The 17,574-nt window shown below is 37.6% G+C and overlaps 1 protein-coding gene across 11 annotated transcripts in view; it reads right to left on the minus strand.

The window, feature by feature from the left end:
• SBF2 (SET binding factor 2) overlaps positions 1–17,574 on the minus strand; it is a 232,315-nt gene that overhangs the window by 110,709 nt on the left and 104,032 nt on the right. For all 11 annotated transcript variants that reach the window (XM_074543433.1, XM_074543428.1, XM_005494563.3 and 8 more), the window contains exons 4-6: positions 8,341–8,454; positions 6,662–6,772; positions 4,279–4,384 (exon numbers count right to left, since the gene is read on the minus strand). In XM_074543433.1, the coding sequence (XP_074399534.1) occupies positions 4,279–4,384; positions 6,662–6,772; positions 8,341–8,454 (331 nt within the window). The remainder of the gene's footprint in view (positions 1–4,278; positions 4,385–6,661; positions 6,773–8,340; positions 8,455–17,574) is intronic.

Here is a 17,574-nt window from a genome sequence, read left to right on the forward strand (position 1 = left end):
AGTGTGATTCATGCTACCAGGCCCTGAAATGTGCAAAAATGAAATATGCTAGCTAAACCTTAGGCTTTTGTTTTGCCCCTTAGGTCACTAATTTTTTTGTCCTTTTGGCTTCTTTTGGGTAAAAAGCTGTCTCTTGGGGAGATGGAGGTGTATGTCTCAGACTCAAAGGACTGAACACATCCCTGCTGAATACACACATGGAGAAGGCAAGTAGAGTTGGAGTCTGGAGAAAAGAGCTTAAGGCAGAACTTAGGAATGTACAGTTAATGCAGTGAGACAGGAGAGAAATATAACCTCAATATAACCTAAATCTCCTTTGAGCCTGAAGAAAGCTACTGAATTTTGAAGCTTCTATAGATACCTACCATCTTACCAACAGACAACAAGAAATAGAAGAGCACTGAAAGTCTTCTTGCTGCCACACATTATTTTTAAAAGTAACTTTATGATTCCTGTTTTTCTACCTAATCCTTTATTGATTAAATAATTTCTAGTGATCCAGCTACAGGCCTGGTTTTTGTCACACTATTCCTATATATTAGGCTTTTTTAAATAAAAAAAGAAGGTATTATTTAAAATGTCAAAGACTGCTGTTCCTTATTACTAAGCTTAAAACCTTTGGGGATATTTTTCCCAACTGCAGTTTAACGCCTAAGCACAAATAAGGTCTGTTTCCAGATATGCTGTGCACTTGGTAATGCAGGGAGGGTCATCTGCTGACATGGTGTTATCCTGCCAAGCAGAAAAAGCATGATGAGGCTACTATTGCACAATATTTCTCAAAATAAATGTTGAAATTACTTTTGTATCTATTCATAGTGATACATGTTGTCTTGCTGCCCACCTTTCTCCAAGAAAGAGCTATTTTTAAAAAGGTGATTTATGCAGTTCACAAATATTTTTCTAGCTACTCTTAAATTTTCTATTAATCACTGAGATAGGATGAAGTGCCTGTGCCAGCAGAGAAATAACTGAACATGTCATTATTGGACAAATGCTCTGGTCAATATTTGTGTCCTGAACACCAGACTGAAGGGGACAACAGCTGCCACTGAAGTACTGAACAAAAGAAGTACTAGAAAGCTTTAACCCACGTTGTAGAGACAAATACACATTAAGCTCCTGTTGCAACCAGGCAAGAGAAACAAAGCAAGTGTGAATATTGTCCAAAAAGCATAAAAAACTTCTGACAAGTTCAGCTGTGATCTCCAGCAGAAAGAATTAGGCCTTATCTTAGGAAAATAAACTTTCTCAAAGGGATGAGCCAGTGGCTTCTACCACACTCTTCTGGATCCACTGCCTTTAACTCTTCATAAGACTACATGAAAGGTGAGAATAAATGAGAATTTATTTATAAAACAGTAGGTTCATATTTCCTGGTCCTCCTTTTAGAGTTAACAACCATTGCAAACAGGCACGTGTAGCTGTATTAACAACTCTTTTTTTTAGTAAATCCAGACAGAAACTTGGAATTAACCAGCCTTGGCACTAAGAACATGATGACAGCCCACCACCTACATGGGAATGGAATTTTGGGCTGTTCTGGAAAAGTGAGGTTCACTATGAAAACACAAACATTTTCTAATCTGTGTCCTTTGAGACACAAGACAATTTTACCATTGTGCTGTATCCCCAGATACTTAAATACATCAACTGGCAACTGAAGCAAATATGGGAAGAAAACCCAAACAACCCCCCCAAAACACAAAGAAACAAAAAAAAAAAAAAAATCAGTGGTCAATATAGGAGGGGGGAAAATCAGCCTTTTACAAAGAGCTCAAGTACTTGCTTTAAAAAACTCCACCTGCCAACTTCTTTGCACATTCCTTAACTAATACCAGGCCCATTTCCAGGCAGCTCTTCCACTCTTGCCACACCAAAAAATAGGGAGACACAACAAGAGGGTCCACACAAGGCCGATAGACAAACTATTCCTGATTGCTCTCATAGTCTTGAAAAAGACCAAATTGCAACAGAAAAGAAGGAAGACAACTCTTCTTTTTGTCCAGCTTACATGATCTCCATCAGGGAAACAGGATGTGAGCCTATAAACTTCTCGTGACAAGATTTGCCAAGTTTTATAACCATGCACTTTCCTCAGTCTCTCCCTTCTTCAGGCCAGTTGAAGCATCACTAACTAGAAAACTGAGCACTGAGTTTTCCTTCCTTATCTCCCTTTCTCTCCCCCTCTTTCTGCTGATCTTCATATCCTCATGTGCCCTGGAAAGGACATCTGGTGAACACGGGCTTACTGACTCATACTTCTTACAAGGCACCAAAAAGCCAGAAAGACAAAACCTCCAAACATTTACTGGAAGTCAGGAGGACAAAATAAGGCAGAAGAGCAGCAAAACCACAAAAAGCAGACAGCAAAAAGGCTAATGGACTATGGGAAAAGAAGGATGAGATGGTAGACAAAGAGTAAATTGGGGGTATAGCTATTGAACTGTATATGGGAGCTAATAAGAAATGACACAAATTCAAAACATAAAGGTAAAGGATTTTTGACTGCTAGCACAACAATCTAGTACTGGTTAAACTCCAAACTCTTCACTACTCTGCTACAGTGGATTCAGGAAGTTACATGACATCCATCTGTATACATTAACCCTCATATAATAATATGTGGTTAACAACATTAAATTAAACCGTATGTGTTGGAAAGAATGCTAAATTCTCATATGTTATTCCTTTATTATTCCTTTCTATACACAACAAGAGGAATTTTAAAAACTTGCCCTGCAAAATATGCTCTCAGTAAGACAAGAGAAAAAGATTGGCTTTAGTTTTCTCTTCCATGTATTTACACTCCCACTCCACCTTCATGGCTTCCCTCTATAAATCTGATGCGTACAATGACTTTTCAGATTTGTCCTCATTGGCTTCCTCAGCCTGATCCTGTGACAAAACACTCCAATCCCAATTTGCCACACAAAAGCCAGGTGCCAGAAGACAGGATAATTACCTAAGAACTGAAAGCCTCAACTTCTTTGACATTTTCTGAATTGTGCATTTATAGCAACCTTCACTAGAACTGATTAAAAAGCTGCCTCAAATCAGTTATCACACACACTATACTTCCAGAAAAACATACTACACCACATGGTGTAACCTGCTGCACTTATGGTACCTCACACCACATTTTATGACTTCAGAAAAGGAGAAAAATTAGGGGAAAAATTACTTAGGTCTGTCCACATTCAAAACATTGCCTGCAATCTGATCAGAGCAATCCTAATGAATCTTGACATAATAAGCCAAGTAAAACCTCAGTGGGCAGCTAAGTAGCACCCATACTCCATTTTAGCCACAATTTTTCTTTTATTTAAGCTACTATTTTAAAAAAATGAAATATTTCCTTTTGGAATAATATTCTTTTTGGAAGGATACAACTAAATCATCCTAGTAGGAGATGGCATTGAGCTCATCAGATCTGGTACTGCTTTCTGTGACATAAGCTTAGTGTTGTTCACTGATGTTTTTGTGGTTTCCATCCATTCTTACTGCCTGTTTGAGAGAAGAATGGATGACAACACATATCCTGAGGCCATTTGGTTGCTTGAGAATAAAACTGAGGTTCACAGGTTCAGAAAAGATTATTAATTGTGCCTTTATCCAGTGCTGCTACAACTTTATGATTCAAAGTCCCTTCACAAACCAATGGAATGAAGACTAAAAGTGTCAGGATTTAATGGAAGACAAGACCAGGACTGAGGTATCCAGGTAAGTGATGCAGTGTTGGAATTGCAATGAGCAAGAAAACATTTGGAGAGGGTTGTGTTAGAGCATCTTCTTGAAAGACTGGGAGTAACAGATAACAACAGCACTATAGGAACTTTTTGGTCACATCAGCTTTTTTACAAACCTCTCTGGTGTTCTCTGGAGTTTGTACAGTATCCAAGGGGAGTGGAGCAGGGAATCTTTTTACAGGAATGTTCTTGTGATTACACAGGGGCCATGCTCACTTCTGCCCGCTGTAACTTACAGATACTACATGGTGGGATTGCACTAGATGACCTCTAAAGGTTCCTTCCAACCCAAACAATTCCATGATTCTCTGGAATACTGGAGATAACTTACCACAGGCAGGCTGCACAAAAAATTTCTCTGAATGTCTGATTAGGGGGTAAAAGCACAGTCAGTCATTCTTTCATTCGAAAGAAATTAATATTTACCATGCAGTTTTCTTGGCACATGATTAGAATTGAATTAGAACAGAAAATATCTCATTTTATAATTTAGAAAAATAGGATTTTTTCAAAGCAGGCCTAGACATACCCAGTTGCTGAAAGAGAAGAGCCACACTGGTGCCTGTGACAGGAAGGCTATCATGTAGAGGAGTCTGTATCAGCTGTCGGTCTCCAGCTCCCAAAGAAAACAATTTCTGTAGAAAGAATTTTTTAAAATTTAATTTATATAGAATGAACAAGCTGTCACCATACAGACAAGTGATTTATACTGCAAAAATTATTTATTTTGTGTACAGAAATTTAAAGTCAAATAGAGATCTGAAATATAATTTGGCCACAGTGGTATGTCCCCTTGAATGTAGAGCATGACAGTGTCTCCCTTGCATTTACACCGACTTAGTTAAATAGTTATGGCTTTGAAGGCAGTTAAAAGTACATTTCTATTAATACAATAAAAAATCTCCCAGGGAATAAAAAGGTTTCAAATCCATTTAAATCAGAAAAATGTGCAGTACTACTAACTGAATTTCTTTGCTCTCTACCATCCTCAGGTGTGTATTGAGTATGAACATACTTGTGACATGTGGGTACTGAAGAGGGCACTTCTGCTATTCCTGTGCTCCTGCTCTGCACATTGAAGCACAATTACAGCTTCAGTTACCTTTCCAGCACAAGAACACTCCCTGGAGGGAGGCAGGAAATGGGAGGGAAAGGAGTGCACTTGAGTATCACATCCCAAACAGCTCTGCAATTGCAAAACACCCTCACTTTGCTGCGAGCAAACCCACATGGCACTCAGGCAGTGAGTGATGCCAAGCAGCTCCCTTTCACCAGACTCCCATGAGCTGGGGGCATTTCTGTGTGGAAATCTTCACTCTGTATGGCAGCAAAGGTGGGGAATGTAGGAAGGCAGCAAGCTCTGCCTGCTGCACAGCAGGCATTTAAAAATCTCCCCAGTAAACCCAAACAAGTCCCTGGGCTGTAGCAGAGATGCTCTGCCCCAGCACTGCAGCAGCAGGCCTGGAGGCAGGTCAGTAATCCATTCCACAGCTGATTGTTTCTGGAAATAAATGCTGCAAGAGTGTTCCCACCCTAAAAATTATAATTCACTATAATTCACCTTCAGCCCTGCAAGCATAAAGCTGAAAAAAGGAGAAACACTTAATTTCTGATTTAGATGATAGTTTGACAGTAGCAAATTTTAGTTGGAAATGAGTGAGCATTTTATTAGAAGAGAGAAAGCAGAAGGAAGAACAACCACAGCAGCAAGACTTTTCCTTCCTCTTCTAACAGAGTAAAGTCACAGAGAAAAGCTGCATTCATGGACAGGGAGAAAAAAGAGGGGATAGAAGCACAGCCAGAAGTTTAAGTGGATCACCAAAACCAAAAATAAGAGACTCAAATACCGCTGGAAAAGAGGGTTTCCGATGAGGAGATAAAATCTGATTATTCCCCTTCAAAACCAAAAATAAGGACAGAAAAAGCAGAGGTGGCAGCCTGGAGAGCAGCAAGGCAGAGCCTGACTAAGCTGACAGGACACCCTGACACCTCCTGCACTAAGAGCAGTCCCACAGCAGCCAGGGACAGGGCAAAACCAGAACAGAATCAGGAAGTTGTAGGATTTCAAGAGGGCTGAAAACCCCATAGGTTGAGTGGGAAGTTGTGTATGTAATTGACTTTAAAATGCTGCCATCTGCACATGTAGCTTTCTGGTATGTTTCATAGTAAGGACCGTAATTTCTGATTTGGGTCACAGTATAAAGCAAAAACCAAACACAGAAGAATCAACTGGCTTACCAAAACCCCCTAAATGTATAAGAATAGGAACAATTTATAAAAAGTAAATCAAGAAACAAACCTGACTTTCTGCTCATAGAAAGCACAAGCGAAAATCAGAAAGAAGTCTGCTAGCTAGAAAACTTTAATTTTTGAAAGCATGGACAATTTGCAATATTTAATTCCTCTGAGGAAACCCCACTTGAGTTACTTTTTACCATTTCAAAAACAAATCATGAAAATAGAAATTTAAATGAGTTATCAAAGAAATGACAGTGGAATCCTAAATTCCATCCAGGAACAAACATGCATAAGTGAACAGATATGAAGCTTATGTTAGAAAATGGTAAAAAAAAAAAAGCCTTTAAAAAAAATTCTGTAGCAAGCAAAAATATTCTTGAACACTTTATTATTTAAAAACTAAACTTATACAAACTGCTTAATTTGTTAATGTGCCCTGTAAAAGCCAACTCAGTGACAAAATTAACCCTTTGACCTTATCCTGGAATGGAATTTTTGCTGTCTTTAGAAGACAGGCCACAGGGAAAGCACTCACAGGCCACAGGGAAAGCACTCAGCTGAACTATGATCTTTTTTTCTTCAAAAATATCTCAAGAATTTATTTTTTGTTTTCTTCATAAATTAAATTAACTGGAAAAATACCCTTTCCCCCCCTAGCCCCCCTCCCCACTTACCTGAGACCCTCCAGAAGCAGGGACAAGGCAGGAACAGAGATTTGCAATGAGAGTCTCCAGTGACACATTCAGGCTGTCCACATACACGGTGTAGATCAAACCAAGGCAAGCCTAGAAAGGTTGACAAAATGTATCAGACTGCAATATAGGTCAAATAATTCAAAGATCTATGTATATCATCTTTAAAAAAATAAGTTCTTAATAGTTACTAGTGCAGTGAAGTAACCTCCAACCAAAGTGATTTGCCAAAGAGGCAATAATTCATTAAAAAAATTAGCTTGGCTACTTGCAAGGGATGTATGGTTTTTTAAAAGAAATTCTAGGTATAACGTTTTTGCTTTGTTTGGTATAAGTTTATTATAAGTTTGTTATAAGTTAAAAATGATAAAAATCAACACAGCTTCATCTGTGCTTTGAACTCTAATGGACTAAAACCTGACTGGTTTCCAGGGTAGAACACTGATTAATCAATGAGCTTCTGAGGCTCATTTTAAGACCAATATAAATCACTAACAATTTCATATGTTATCTAAATTACATCCCTAATTCTGTTATATCAATGTAAATATATTTATATTAACATTACATTAATATTTCAGCATACTTTATTAGTGGATAAAATTTTGATGGAGAAATCACAGATACAGCTTTAGCATTTTTACTAATAATTCAATCCAGATCAACGTGACTTTCTAAGAAGCCTTTGGACAAAAGGAAATAACTCCTCCACAGCATCTTTTGCCTTTTCACTGTTGTAACTTTGATAATCAGCAAATATTTTAGTAGTTCTCTTCTCAGAAATAATTCCAACAGTAACTTTTCATATTACACATAGTTAAACAGTGAAACTCGGTGCCATGGGTTGTTGTAAAATATGAATGTTAAGAAAGTGAACAAATTACAGAAAAATCCACAGGAGCAACACCTCTGGTTCAGGATGTCATTTAACTATTACTCACATTGAATGAGGAAAGCATTTTGTGGAATTATTTCTACAGCCTGCTCTATTCTTACCCCCTTTGCCTTGCACTTGCCATGGGCCACTATAAGAGACAAAATCCTGGCTCTAAGGACTTTTAATCTCCCATGGTGCAGTCATCCTTAATGTCTACAGACAACTGCTGAATGATTTCCTCCCTTCGTCTGTAAACTGAACTTTATTTGTTTCTCTTAATATGTATTAGCTTAGGAGAAATTTAAGCTTTTCATTTATCTCAGATAAGTCATATTTCACCAGCTGAAAGTAATCCAAGGTCCTAAATCTTGGTCATGCATCTTAATTTGGTCTGGAAGAGGCTTGGACATTTTGCTTTATATATGGAGGAGAGCTAGATTTTCACTGTTAATTTACCATTATATAGTTAGTCAAATATTGTCTGCTTTTGTCCTAGTAACTCCTCTCATTAGAGAGTCACTGAGCCCAAAAAAATCTCTACCACTCCTTCTGTGTAGTTTTAAAAATGCTTGGAGGGTAAAAAGGCACCACTTGAACCTACAGGGGCTATTTACTGTCACAGATGTTGAATTTTATCTAGTTCAATCTAAAGCTACTTTTGCTTTTAAATTCCCAGATCAATCCTGAGTGAGATCTTTTTCATCAAAAGTGCTGTCATTGTTACTCATTTAAAATCAGATTCTTTTGGCTGATATATTGTAAATAGCAATTGCAAGTTCTTTACCCTGAAAATTTCTGGATAATCCAATCTGGACACCAGCACCAGACTTTTAGGAGCAAATACTTCTGCAGGCTGAATTAAACCAGACTCCTCTTCACCTTCAATTTCTTTTGTTCCCTTGAAAACAGAAACACGTCAATTAATAAGGAGGAAGAAAACTCAAACCAAAATGTTACCATTTTTACCAAAAGTTAACATTTCTCAGAGCTTCAGAAAAGTACTGCATTATTTGAAACTGGTAACAAAATCAGGTAACAGGAGCACACTCCAACGGTTGCCCCAACTCCCTGAAGGTTCTCGATGTAATTCAGTTCATTAAAACTCAGTTTACCTAAAATAAAAATTTACCTAAAAAACCCCCTCAATTTACCTAAAAAACACCATGTACCTAAAATAAAGCTCTCTTAAACAACAGTTTAACAGGAAACAGTTCCACATTAAATACTCCCTGTGGCACATTTTAGATGGTGAAGTGGATGACAGAACAGGATCCTTCCACATCAAAGTGTGGCTGATCTAAAATCTCTCCAAATATAGAGATCATGCATTTCACAAAAGAATGCCTGTCCTCCTCATATTAATATAATTCAAGTTCTTACAGAATTCCCATTAACATTACAGCTGAAATTATCTGTAATGTCATCTCCAGCTTGACCGAGAGAATTTGGAATTTAAAGATATTTCTTCACCAGAAAACTGGCTCAGATTTCTCAAAAAAATCCCTCACACTTAGGAACCATTAAGGTTGCAAAAAAAAAGAGAGAACAGCAGATAAACTTGCAGTTGATCGTGATATTGTGCAAGTGGCCATAACCTTCTTGCCAGAACTTATTCAATCACAAACAGTTTATTATTATTCATAGCCAAAACTGAAGATGTCACTAAATATTTTCATTTCTAAAATTCCATACATTCTTTGACAATTCAAGTTTTCAGATGACAGAATGTCCTTGCTTTCCAATTTCTGGATGTAATTCTCTCCAACCCTGCACCACCCACCAAATTTCTTTTATTTGTTCCTCTGACCAAGCATTCTTCCAAGCAAAAATCACTCCATTATCTTAATTAGGAACACGAGCAAAATTTTGTCCATTTTCATATGACAACATGAAAAATCTGCCTTCTATTTCTGTCACATTACTACTCATCATTTCAGTTCCTTTAAAAAAAAAATCCAACATTTCTCCTAAATGGATGAAATCTGATAAAAATGCTCTTAAATGCCAGGAATGCTACAAGCTCATGAGCTTTATTTCACAACCTCAATTCAGAATGTACAGAATGGCTAACCCACAATTCAAAATTCAAGTTAAAATGATATAAAAAGTGAGTACTTGGGTTTTAATCAGAATACCTTGGTTAATACAGTATAACGCTTTCATACCAAAATAAAACCAGTTGGTTCAACAGTACACATACACATATGGGCAAACACTTGGCTTTGTACATTGATTTTTACCTAAATGTCAAGCAATGCATTTGCATTGTATGTTCTTGGTTGAGTCTGCACTTCATTTCTAAAATAAAATTGTGATTCACAAATTTCACAAATAGAGAAACACAATAACTCAACAATGACACATCCCACTCAGGTTCATTCATTTTCATCCATTTTAATGCTGACAGAGAGAGCTTTTACAGGAATTACAGTTCCCTCCCTCTGCCCCCCAAAATCCCCAGATTTTTTAATTATCAGCAGAAGTTTACTGTAGCAACCTTTCTAAAGAGCAAGTATGAGTTCCAGGCATAAAGACAACAGTTTCTGGATATCTGACAAATTGTGGGCTCTTACATTAGGAAAAATGAAATTAAAACACATTCCACATTCCTCAAGGCAAGGGAACATGGAAGCTCCTCCATACTCCATGGTACTGAGATAAATGAAACCTCAGGGTGCTCAGGCAGGGAGGAGCTTTCCCTATGCAAGACCTTTCTAATAAAATCCACACAACTTCAGACCAAGTCTTGAATTAATTCAAAATTAAGATGTAAAGCTTTTGGGGCACATCAGCAGCACAATATTGATTGATAAAGCATTTATACTCTTCAACCACTCTCTCCTACTTCACAAAAGATTTACAGAAAAATGCAATGTCACTGCTGTGCTTCTTACCCAGCTCAACATTCTGACAGGCACACAGGCATATTATTAGGAGTCACTAGACTAAGTAGATAATCATTTCAAACACATGACTTTTAACCTACTTTTCAAGCAAAGTATTAACAGCATAAGCATTCTGTACCAAAAGTAATTACAGAGCACTAAAGCCACAAATGTGATTGTATTTACACTTCTGGTCAGACACACACACATTTAATCTTTCCTTATCCTTTTTCCATCTAAGGAAAAAGATTGTCTAATAAAAAATAACAAAATAAAAGAGTTTGTTATGTTGGGGTCTTTTTAAAATAATTTTTTATTTTATATGTGCTGCATTCGGTTTACAACTTACCTAAGAATAAATGGATGGTATGGTAAGCTTGCTAAGGATACACAGATTGAAAGATGAATTCAAATTACAGAATCACAGAGCCACAGAATCATTTGGGTTGGAAAAGACCTCTGGGATCAGTGGGTTCAGCCTCTGGGTGAACACCACCCTGCCAATTACACAGCACTGAGTGCCATGCCCAGCTTATTCTGGGGCACCTCCAGGGATAGTGACAGCAGCACCTCCCTGGGCAGCCCATTCCAGAGTCTTTATGTGAAGGAATTCCTCCTGATGTCCAACCTGCACCTGGCCTCGAGGCTGTGTACTCTCATCCTGGCACTCATTGCCTGAGAGAGGAGACTGATCCCCACCTGGCTACGAGCACCTTCCATGGAGCTGTAGAGTGGTGAAGTCCTCTCTGAGCCTCCTTTTCCCCAGGCTGAACACCCCCAGCTGCCCCTGCAGCTCCTCAGCAGACCTGGGCTCCAGACCCTTCCCCAGCCCTACTGCCCTTCCCTGAATTTGCCTTGGTTAATTCATACTGAAAAAGATTCTTTTTTTTCCTTCCATTTTTCTCTTCATATTTATTTGAAATAAGCAAACTTTGAGAACAGCTGAATTTAGAAAAATGTACCACTAGAGAGCAAACCAATGTTCCAGATCCTTAACAATCCATTTAGTTTAGCAGGTGATAAACATCTAAAATCTAATCCAGAAACACCTGTGCCATGAGAAGGCAAACGAATAATTTGTCTTTTTTAACACCCAATTAATAAAGTCCTGAAAAAGACTTTTCCACAGGCTACAGAATAGATAACTAAGGCAGATCTAACTGAATCAAAGAACTGCCTGAGCTGTGGTTATACACAATTTCACCATGTTTAAAATATTCAGTCCTTTGTACTTAGACATGGCCAAAGCCCATCAGGGTCCTGATCCCTGCCTGTCACACCCAGAATCCTCTTTCCTTCTGCACCCTGACTTGGTTTCTAAAGTTATAAGAAGAATATAATGCAGAGATCTGTAAACTATGGCTGACTTATGTCCTTAGATCCCAAAAAATTTCCTGGATGTTGCAAACCACTATGAAAACTTACATGCAACATGACAGTATTGAATGTTAACATTTATGTCACATGAGATCAAAAAAATGTAGAGGAAAAATTAAAAGAACAAATTTTAAAACTAAAACCAATGTTAAATCCTTGAAAAATTAAAATACAATTAAGCAATTATTTCTTGCATAGGTAGAACTTGGTTGAAGATATATCATAAATTTAAACAGAAAAATCTTACCTGGTTTAACAACAAAATGTTTATTTACTTGCTGGGTTTTTTCTTCCCATCTCTTTTTCTGCATTAATAACATTTGATAAACAAACTCAGAAAATGGTGAAACTTCTTTTGAAGGTCACAGGATGCAATTTCATTTTGCTTACCTTGGCTGCTATAGCCATAAAGTGGTCTCTTAAAAGACTGCCCATAATATGTGCATGTGTGTGTGTTTTCAGTACACTAAAAGCACAGCAATTCACATATTTAAACTCAAATGTTTTCATCTATTTTAACAAATGTTCACACCCACATCTACACTAAAATATATGTATGTATGTATAAATATATATATATATATATATATATATATATATATATATATATGTATGTATGTATACACACACATACAACTCCCAGAATGAAACAACAATCAGTTTCACAAGTTCTTACAAAAATGAGAGCACAGAACTAGAGAGTGGACATATTGCAACTGTTGGCCTTTCTTCTTTTATAGGAGAAGCAGCCACTAAACATATTTGTGACCTCAAGTGAACGGGTAAATTAAAATATGCAATAACCATGCAGATGAACTTACAGCATCACTCCATAGTTTATGAACTTGTTCTATAAAGCAGCTGAATTAATAAATGCATTAAAGCAGCTTTGATCCCTGACTGATAACCAACAGTTTAGAAAAATTAACTGTGATCACCACTGTTCATCATCACTCTGCTATTTGTTTGTTTCCTTGTTTTCTGAAAACAATTTGTTCCTCAGGTTAGCCAAGGGATGTACATGGCATCAAGCCCAAACTAGACAAATTCAGTTTTATTATTCAACCATTTTTTTAATGAGGAAGTTAACTGACAACTGCAGTCACCAGCAGATCAGGCATGATGTCCCAGATCTTAGAAAAAGCTTTAGTACCACCTCAACCATTATAGTTAGAATAGAATACTTGTGGGGTTTATATACCTTATATTAATTAAGGTATTGCTTTGTTTAATCAGTGTCCTTTTGCTCTAAAAATCCCTTAACATCTATAAAAAAGTGTAAAGCTAAGCAGTGTAAAGTGAAAAAGTGCAAAGTTTGCAGCATTTTATCAAGTAATGAGATAAGAGTTTGAAAGCTTGGTATTAGATAAAAAAGTATTAAACAAAAGGTAATTATGATAATAAAATATTGCGTATTTCCCTTAAATAAATGGGAGTCGATCAAGAGCAAAATACTTGCTTAACAGAGAAATGTATATGAAATATATTAAATATAATAAATATTAATAAATAACTGCATCCTGCATTATAACAAGAAAATAGGTACTCACATCCATGAATTATTTTTATTTCATATACATTTATGTGCAAGTTAAAACATTTGTGGGTTACCTGATCAAGGCTGACCTTACACTCCAAGTTTTCCATTGAGTGGCAATGGACTCTGAAACCTCTGTGTTTCCCACTCACTTCCATGAAATTACACTTCCTGCGAGCCACATCTGGCTACCACTGGATGGATTTAAAGGTTGCATGGGGTAAATCAGGACAAAACCAGACATTCTCATGCAAGTCTCAATTTCTGCTGAAAAAACTATGTCAAAACTTCTAGAAGAAAAAGGTGACTGATTTTGTGCTACTTCAGTGAAAAACTGCAACTCATTTAAGGCAACAGATGTGGCAGCCAAAAAACAAATGAAGCTTTAAAACCAACTTTAGTCATATTAACCTTACATTCTTTTATTAAACAGAATAGTAATTGCCATGATCTAGCCTTCAAACTTTAAGGTTTCCTCTTGAACTTTTATAAACCTGATTTTGCCACAACAATCACATTATTTTAAGATGTCGGTTCTGTTTCTAAATATTGACATTTAACTTAAAGATAACCATCTAGTCAAAATCAACATTAGGAACCAAATTCAATTATGAAAGATGAAAAGGACCTACCAATATGGTCAAAAAAATTCTCCCTACTACTATTATCATTTGCTCCATCAACATGCAACTGAATTACAGCACAGCCACCCTTCTCCTATGTTTTCACCCTAATCTTCAGAATCTGGAATGCTAGTTCTGATCCATGTTGAGCAGAGAAAAATTAGGCTTATCTTCATGTCAGAGGGAGGAAAAGCAATTTAAACTGAGGTACTGATAGAAAAGTTAGAAGAAACACAAGGCCTTAGAGGTAGCTGTGCTATTCTGAGGGTGGAAGGAAGCTGGCAGACATTATCTGAAATTCAAAGGAAATCAAATGCGAGCAGAAACTGAAGTTAGAGTTGTGCTTTAATAATTTGTTCACCCTTCGAAAGAGAACAAATTTCTCTCATTCCAAAACTTGCTCTCTAGTACTTCACTACGTCAAAACCAGTTTGCCCTATGCAAAATTTTGCATTGAAATAATGCCAAGTTCACCAAGCCTGTTGTTTTTCTACTTACTGTCGGGTTTTTGCGCTGTTTGAAGGGCCTGGAAAGGCCCGGAGTGGCCTTGGGGCAGCCCGCGTATCGAAGGACGAGAAGAGGCTTCAGTTCTTCTTTCTGGTTTTATGTTTATTAATTGTTTATCTAAAAGATGTTCTTTCAGCCCGACAGAGATCTGCTCAGCAGTCAGCCATGAGCACACTGTGCCGCTCTCCGTAAAGCCACCTATCTTTATACCCATTGTTACGTGTACAATATTTATCATTTTTCCCCAATACCATTTATTCTTATTACTCGGTGCACTTTCAGTAATAACCAATCCAAAAGTGCCACCATCACCAAAGAAGATGGAGGAGAAGAAGAAGAAGAAGAAGGACAGGACACACCCCAATTCCTCCATCTTACTTCTCTAAACCCCCCTGTACATAAATCCTAAACCCTGTGTCTCACCCTCTAATTAACTAATCTTTTCGCCATTCACCCCGGTGAAGTCCTCTTATCTTCATACAGGTGTTGTCTCCCGTGTAGGGTCAAAGTCCTGCCACCAGACACTTCTGGCAACATTCCAGGACTCCCGGGCCCCCCAAGGGTGGTCTCGGTGGCTCGGCATCTCAGGAGTCAGATCCTGAGATCCCACACTTACTGCCCAGCAAACATTTAGAGACCATGTTCAATTTCTTATTTTAGGAAAAATTATTTGGAGTTTACTTTAGTAATCTTATGCCAATTACTCATTTGGGACAGATCCCTTTCTCCTTATGTGACTTAGTCTCTGTTTGTCTTATTTGCAGCCAAACACAGCCTTAGCTGCTTTATTAACAATCAAAGGCCAAAAAATATTCAGCATCAATTAATTTTATTTACTTGTCAGAGTATATAAATGCATGTATCCAATAAATTCTAACACATGCAGGAAAGTTAAAATGAACTAAGCTGCCTGCAGCCAGAAGCCAAATCTGCAGCCTGCCTGCAATGTGCTGTACTGAGCTAAAACCACAGGTGAACAGATCTGCTTTGAGGTTTGCTGTGTGCACAGAACCCTACCACTGCAGCTAAACCTATCCTGGAAAAAATTAAACCAGCATAAAAGCCATTATCTTGATTTAATTATTTCAAAATGGGGATAATACAATGTAGTAATGCACAGTAAGGAGCCTATCAACTAAAAAAAGATAAGGATCAAAGACAGAAAATGACTTGAAGATCATAAACTTATCAAATAGAGTAATCTCAAGGTTTTATGACAGGTCAGCTGGCTCACTCCCTGTGTACTACTGACACTTCAGAGTACAAATGTGACAGGAAAGAGTCTGCAATGCACCTTCCAGCATTACACAAAATTGACACCACCACCATCTATTAGATGTTTGCCATTTAATATCCTCACTTTGAAAACCTCCAGAAGGTGTTGATATGGATTATCACACAAAACCACTGAAAGCACTCTGGAACCAAAGTAAGCTCACACCCACACTTTGCACACCTCAGTGCAGCTTTCCAGCCAAAGTGTCTCTCTGAAATAGGATGTGCAAGCTCCAGAGGGTCTGGGAAGTCCAAGATGATGCCACTGAGTTGTCCTGCTGGAATGTCAATAACCAATAGCATTAATAACTGCTTTTACTGTGTTAACCTTACCCCTGAGGAGTGGCAAACAACTGCAGCACCAGGTCCTTAGCAAGAACTATGTAGAAGCAAACATTCCAAAGCTCCAAATTTACTAAAACTTTCGGAATTCTCCCAAAGGCAGCTAACCTGATTCATGAATTCACACACCCCTAAACTAAGGTGAGAAAACTGCAGACACCTATGAAATACACGCAGAACAAAAAAAAAACTCAAATCTAAGAATGCTGGAATTTATGCCCTATTTTACCACAATATCATGTTTTTGATAAATAATATAGAACAGCATATGTAGACATACACCAAGGCAAAATTTTACACACAGAGATTGTTTTGGTTAATTAAAACAGCTAATCCCTTTGAACTGCATAGGGGGAAATGCACTGAAAGACTTCCAGGGAATTGCTGAATTAGTATTGCACTACTGTTTGAAAGTCAGCTGAATCTGATCTCTACTGACAGAGAAATGCCTCTGCTGGAAAGATAGCATCTCCTTGTCCTGTGAGCTGAACTCGGGGCCTCTGTTCAACAACACAGGAGTTAAGAGGACAAGGTGACCTTTACCCAACACAAGTTTTTGTACCCTGCAAAAGCACGAGTTCAGCTTGGGGATGTGTGTGCAAATGCACGAGCCAGGGGATGAACAGGGCAGGAGAAATTATTGCCAGAGTTATTAAGATGGAAATATGATTTCCTCTGTACAACTATTCTCATCTTAACTTTAAATTCTGATGGTTATCTTAAATGTATAAAAGGACATTAAAATATAAGTCTGTGTCTTATATAGAAAATTATCTGTAATCTGGCCTTTACACCAGACCAGAAAGGAAATAAGGCACTACTTAAATCTCTATACAATGTCACAACAGCCATTTTTCAGTAGATTCAGAAAGATGATGATACAACATACTAAACATTGCTCTTAAAATTGGGGTGCTTTTCACCCAAAATGTGCTTTGGGGCACTATATGAAGAATATAGTGCCCCAAAGAATCAGAATAAATTCAGCATTTGGAATACTAACAAAAATTATTAAACTTCATTTTAGGAAGAACATACTCATTTAATATCCAAAGGGAGGGTGAGATTTCCCACACAAAACAGGTACAGCTGAACTGAGTGTTCTCAGTCCCTGCTAAAACATCAGTGACTCATTGAGCAGCTCCTGCCTGAGCACAGCAGGATCACCAAAGCTCCAGTCCAAGCTGAAAAATCACAACTTTTTGAAGCACAATCATTTTGTTGGCAGCTTTTCCCTTGACTCAGGAAATATCTATGAATGTTGTGAATCTGCCATTTTATGGTTTGGGATTTTTACAAGTTCTTTTTCCTCGTTTTGCAGGGGAGAGCAGAGAGAGGAAGAGAATGTGAATGGCAGGAAACAGGAGAGCTGTGAATTATTACTTATGTCCATTTTCCAGAGCAATAGATTTAATCCTGTATTTGTGATTGCAATATTTTAACACACACACACACACACTTGGGAGAACACA

This window comes from Zonotrichia albicollis, chromosome 6 (assembly GCF_047830755.1).
Source record: "Zonotrichia albicollis isolate bZonAlb1 chromosome 6, bZonAlb1.hap1, whole genome shotgun sequence".
NCBI classification, from domain to species: domain Eukaryota; kingdom Metazoa; phylum Chordata; class Aves; order Passeriformes; family Passerellidae; genus Zonotrichia; species Zonotrichia albicollis.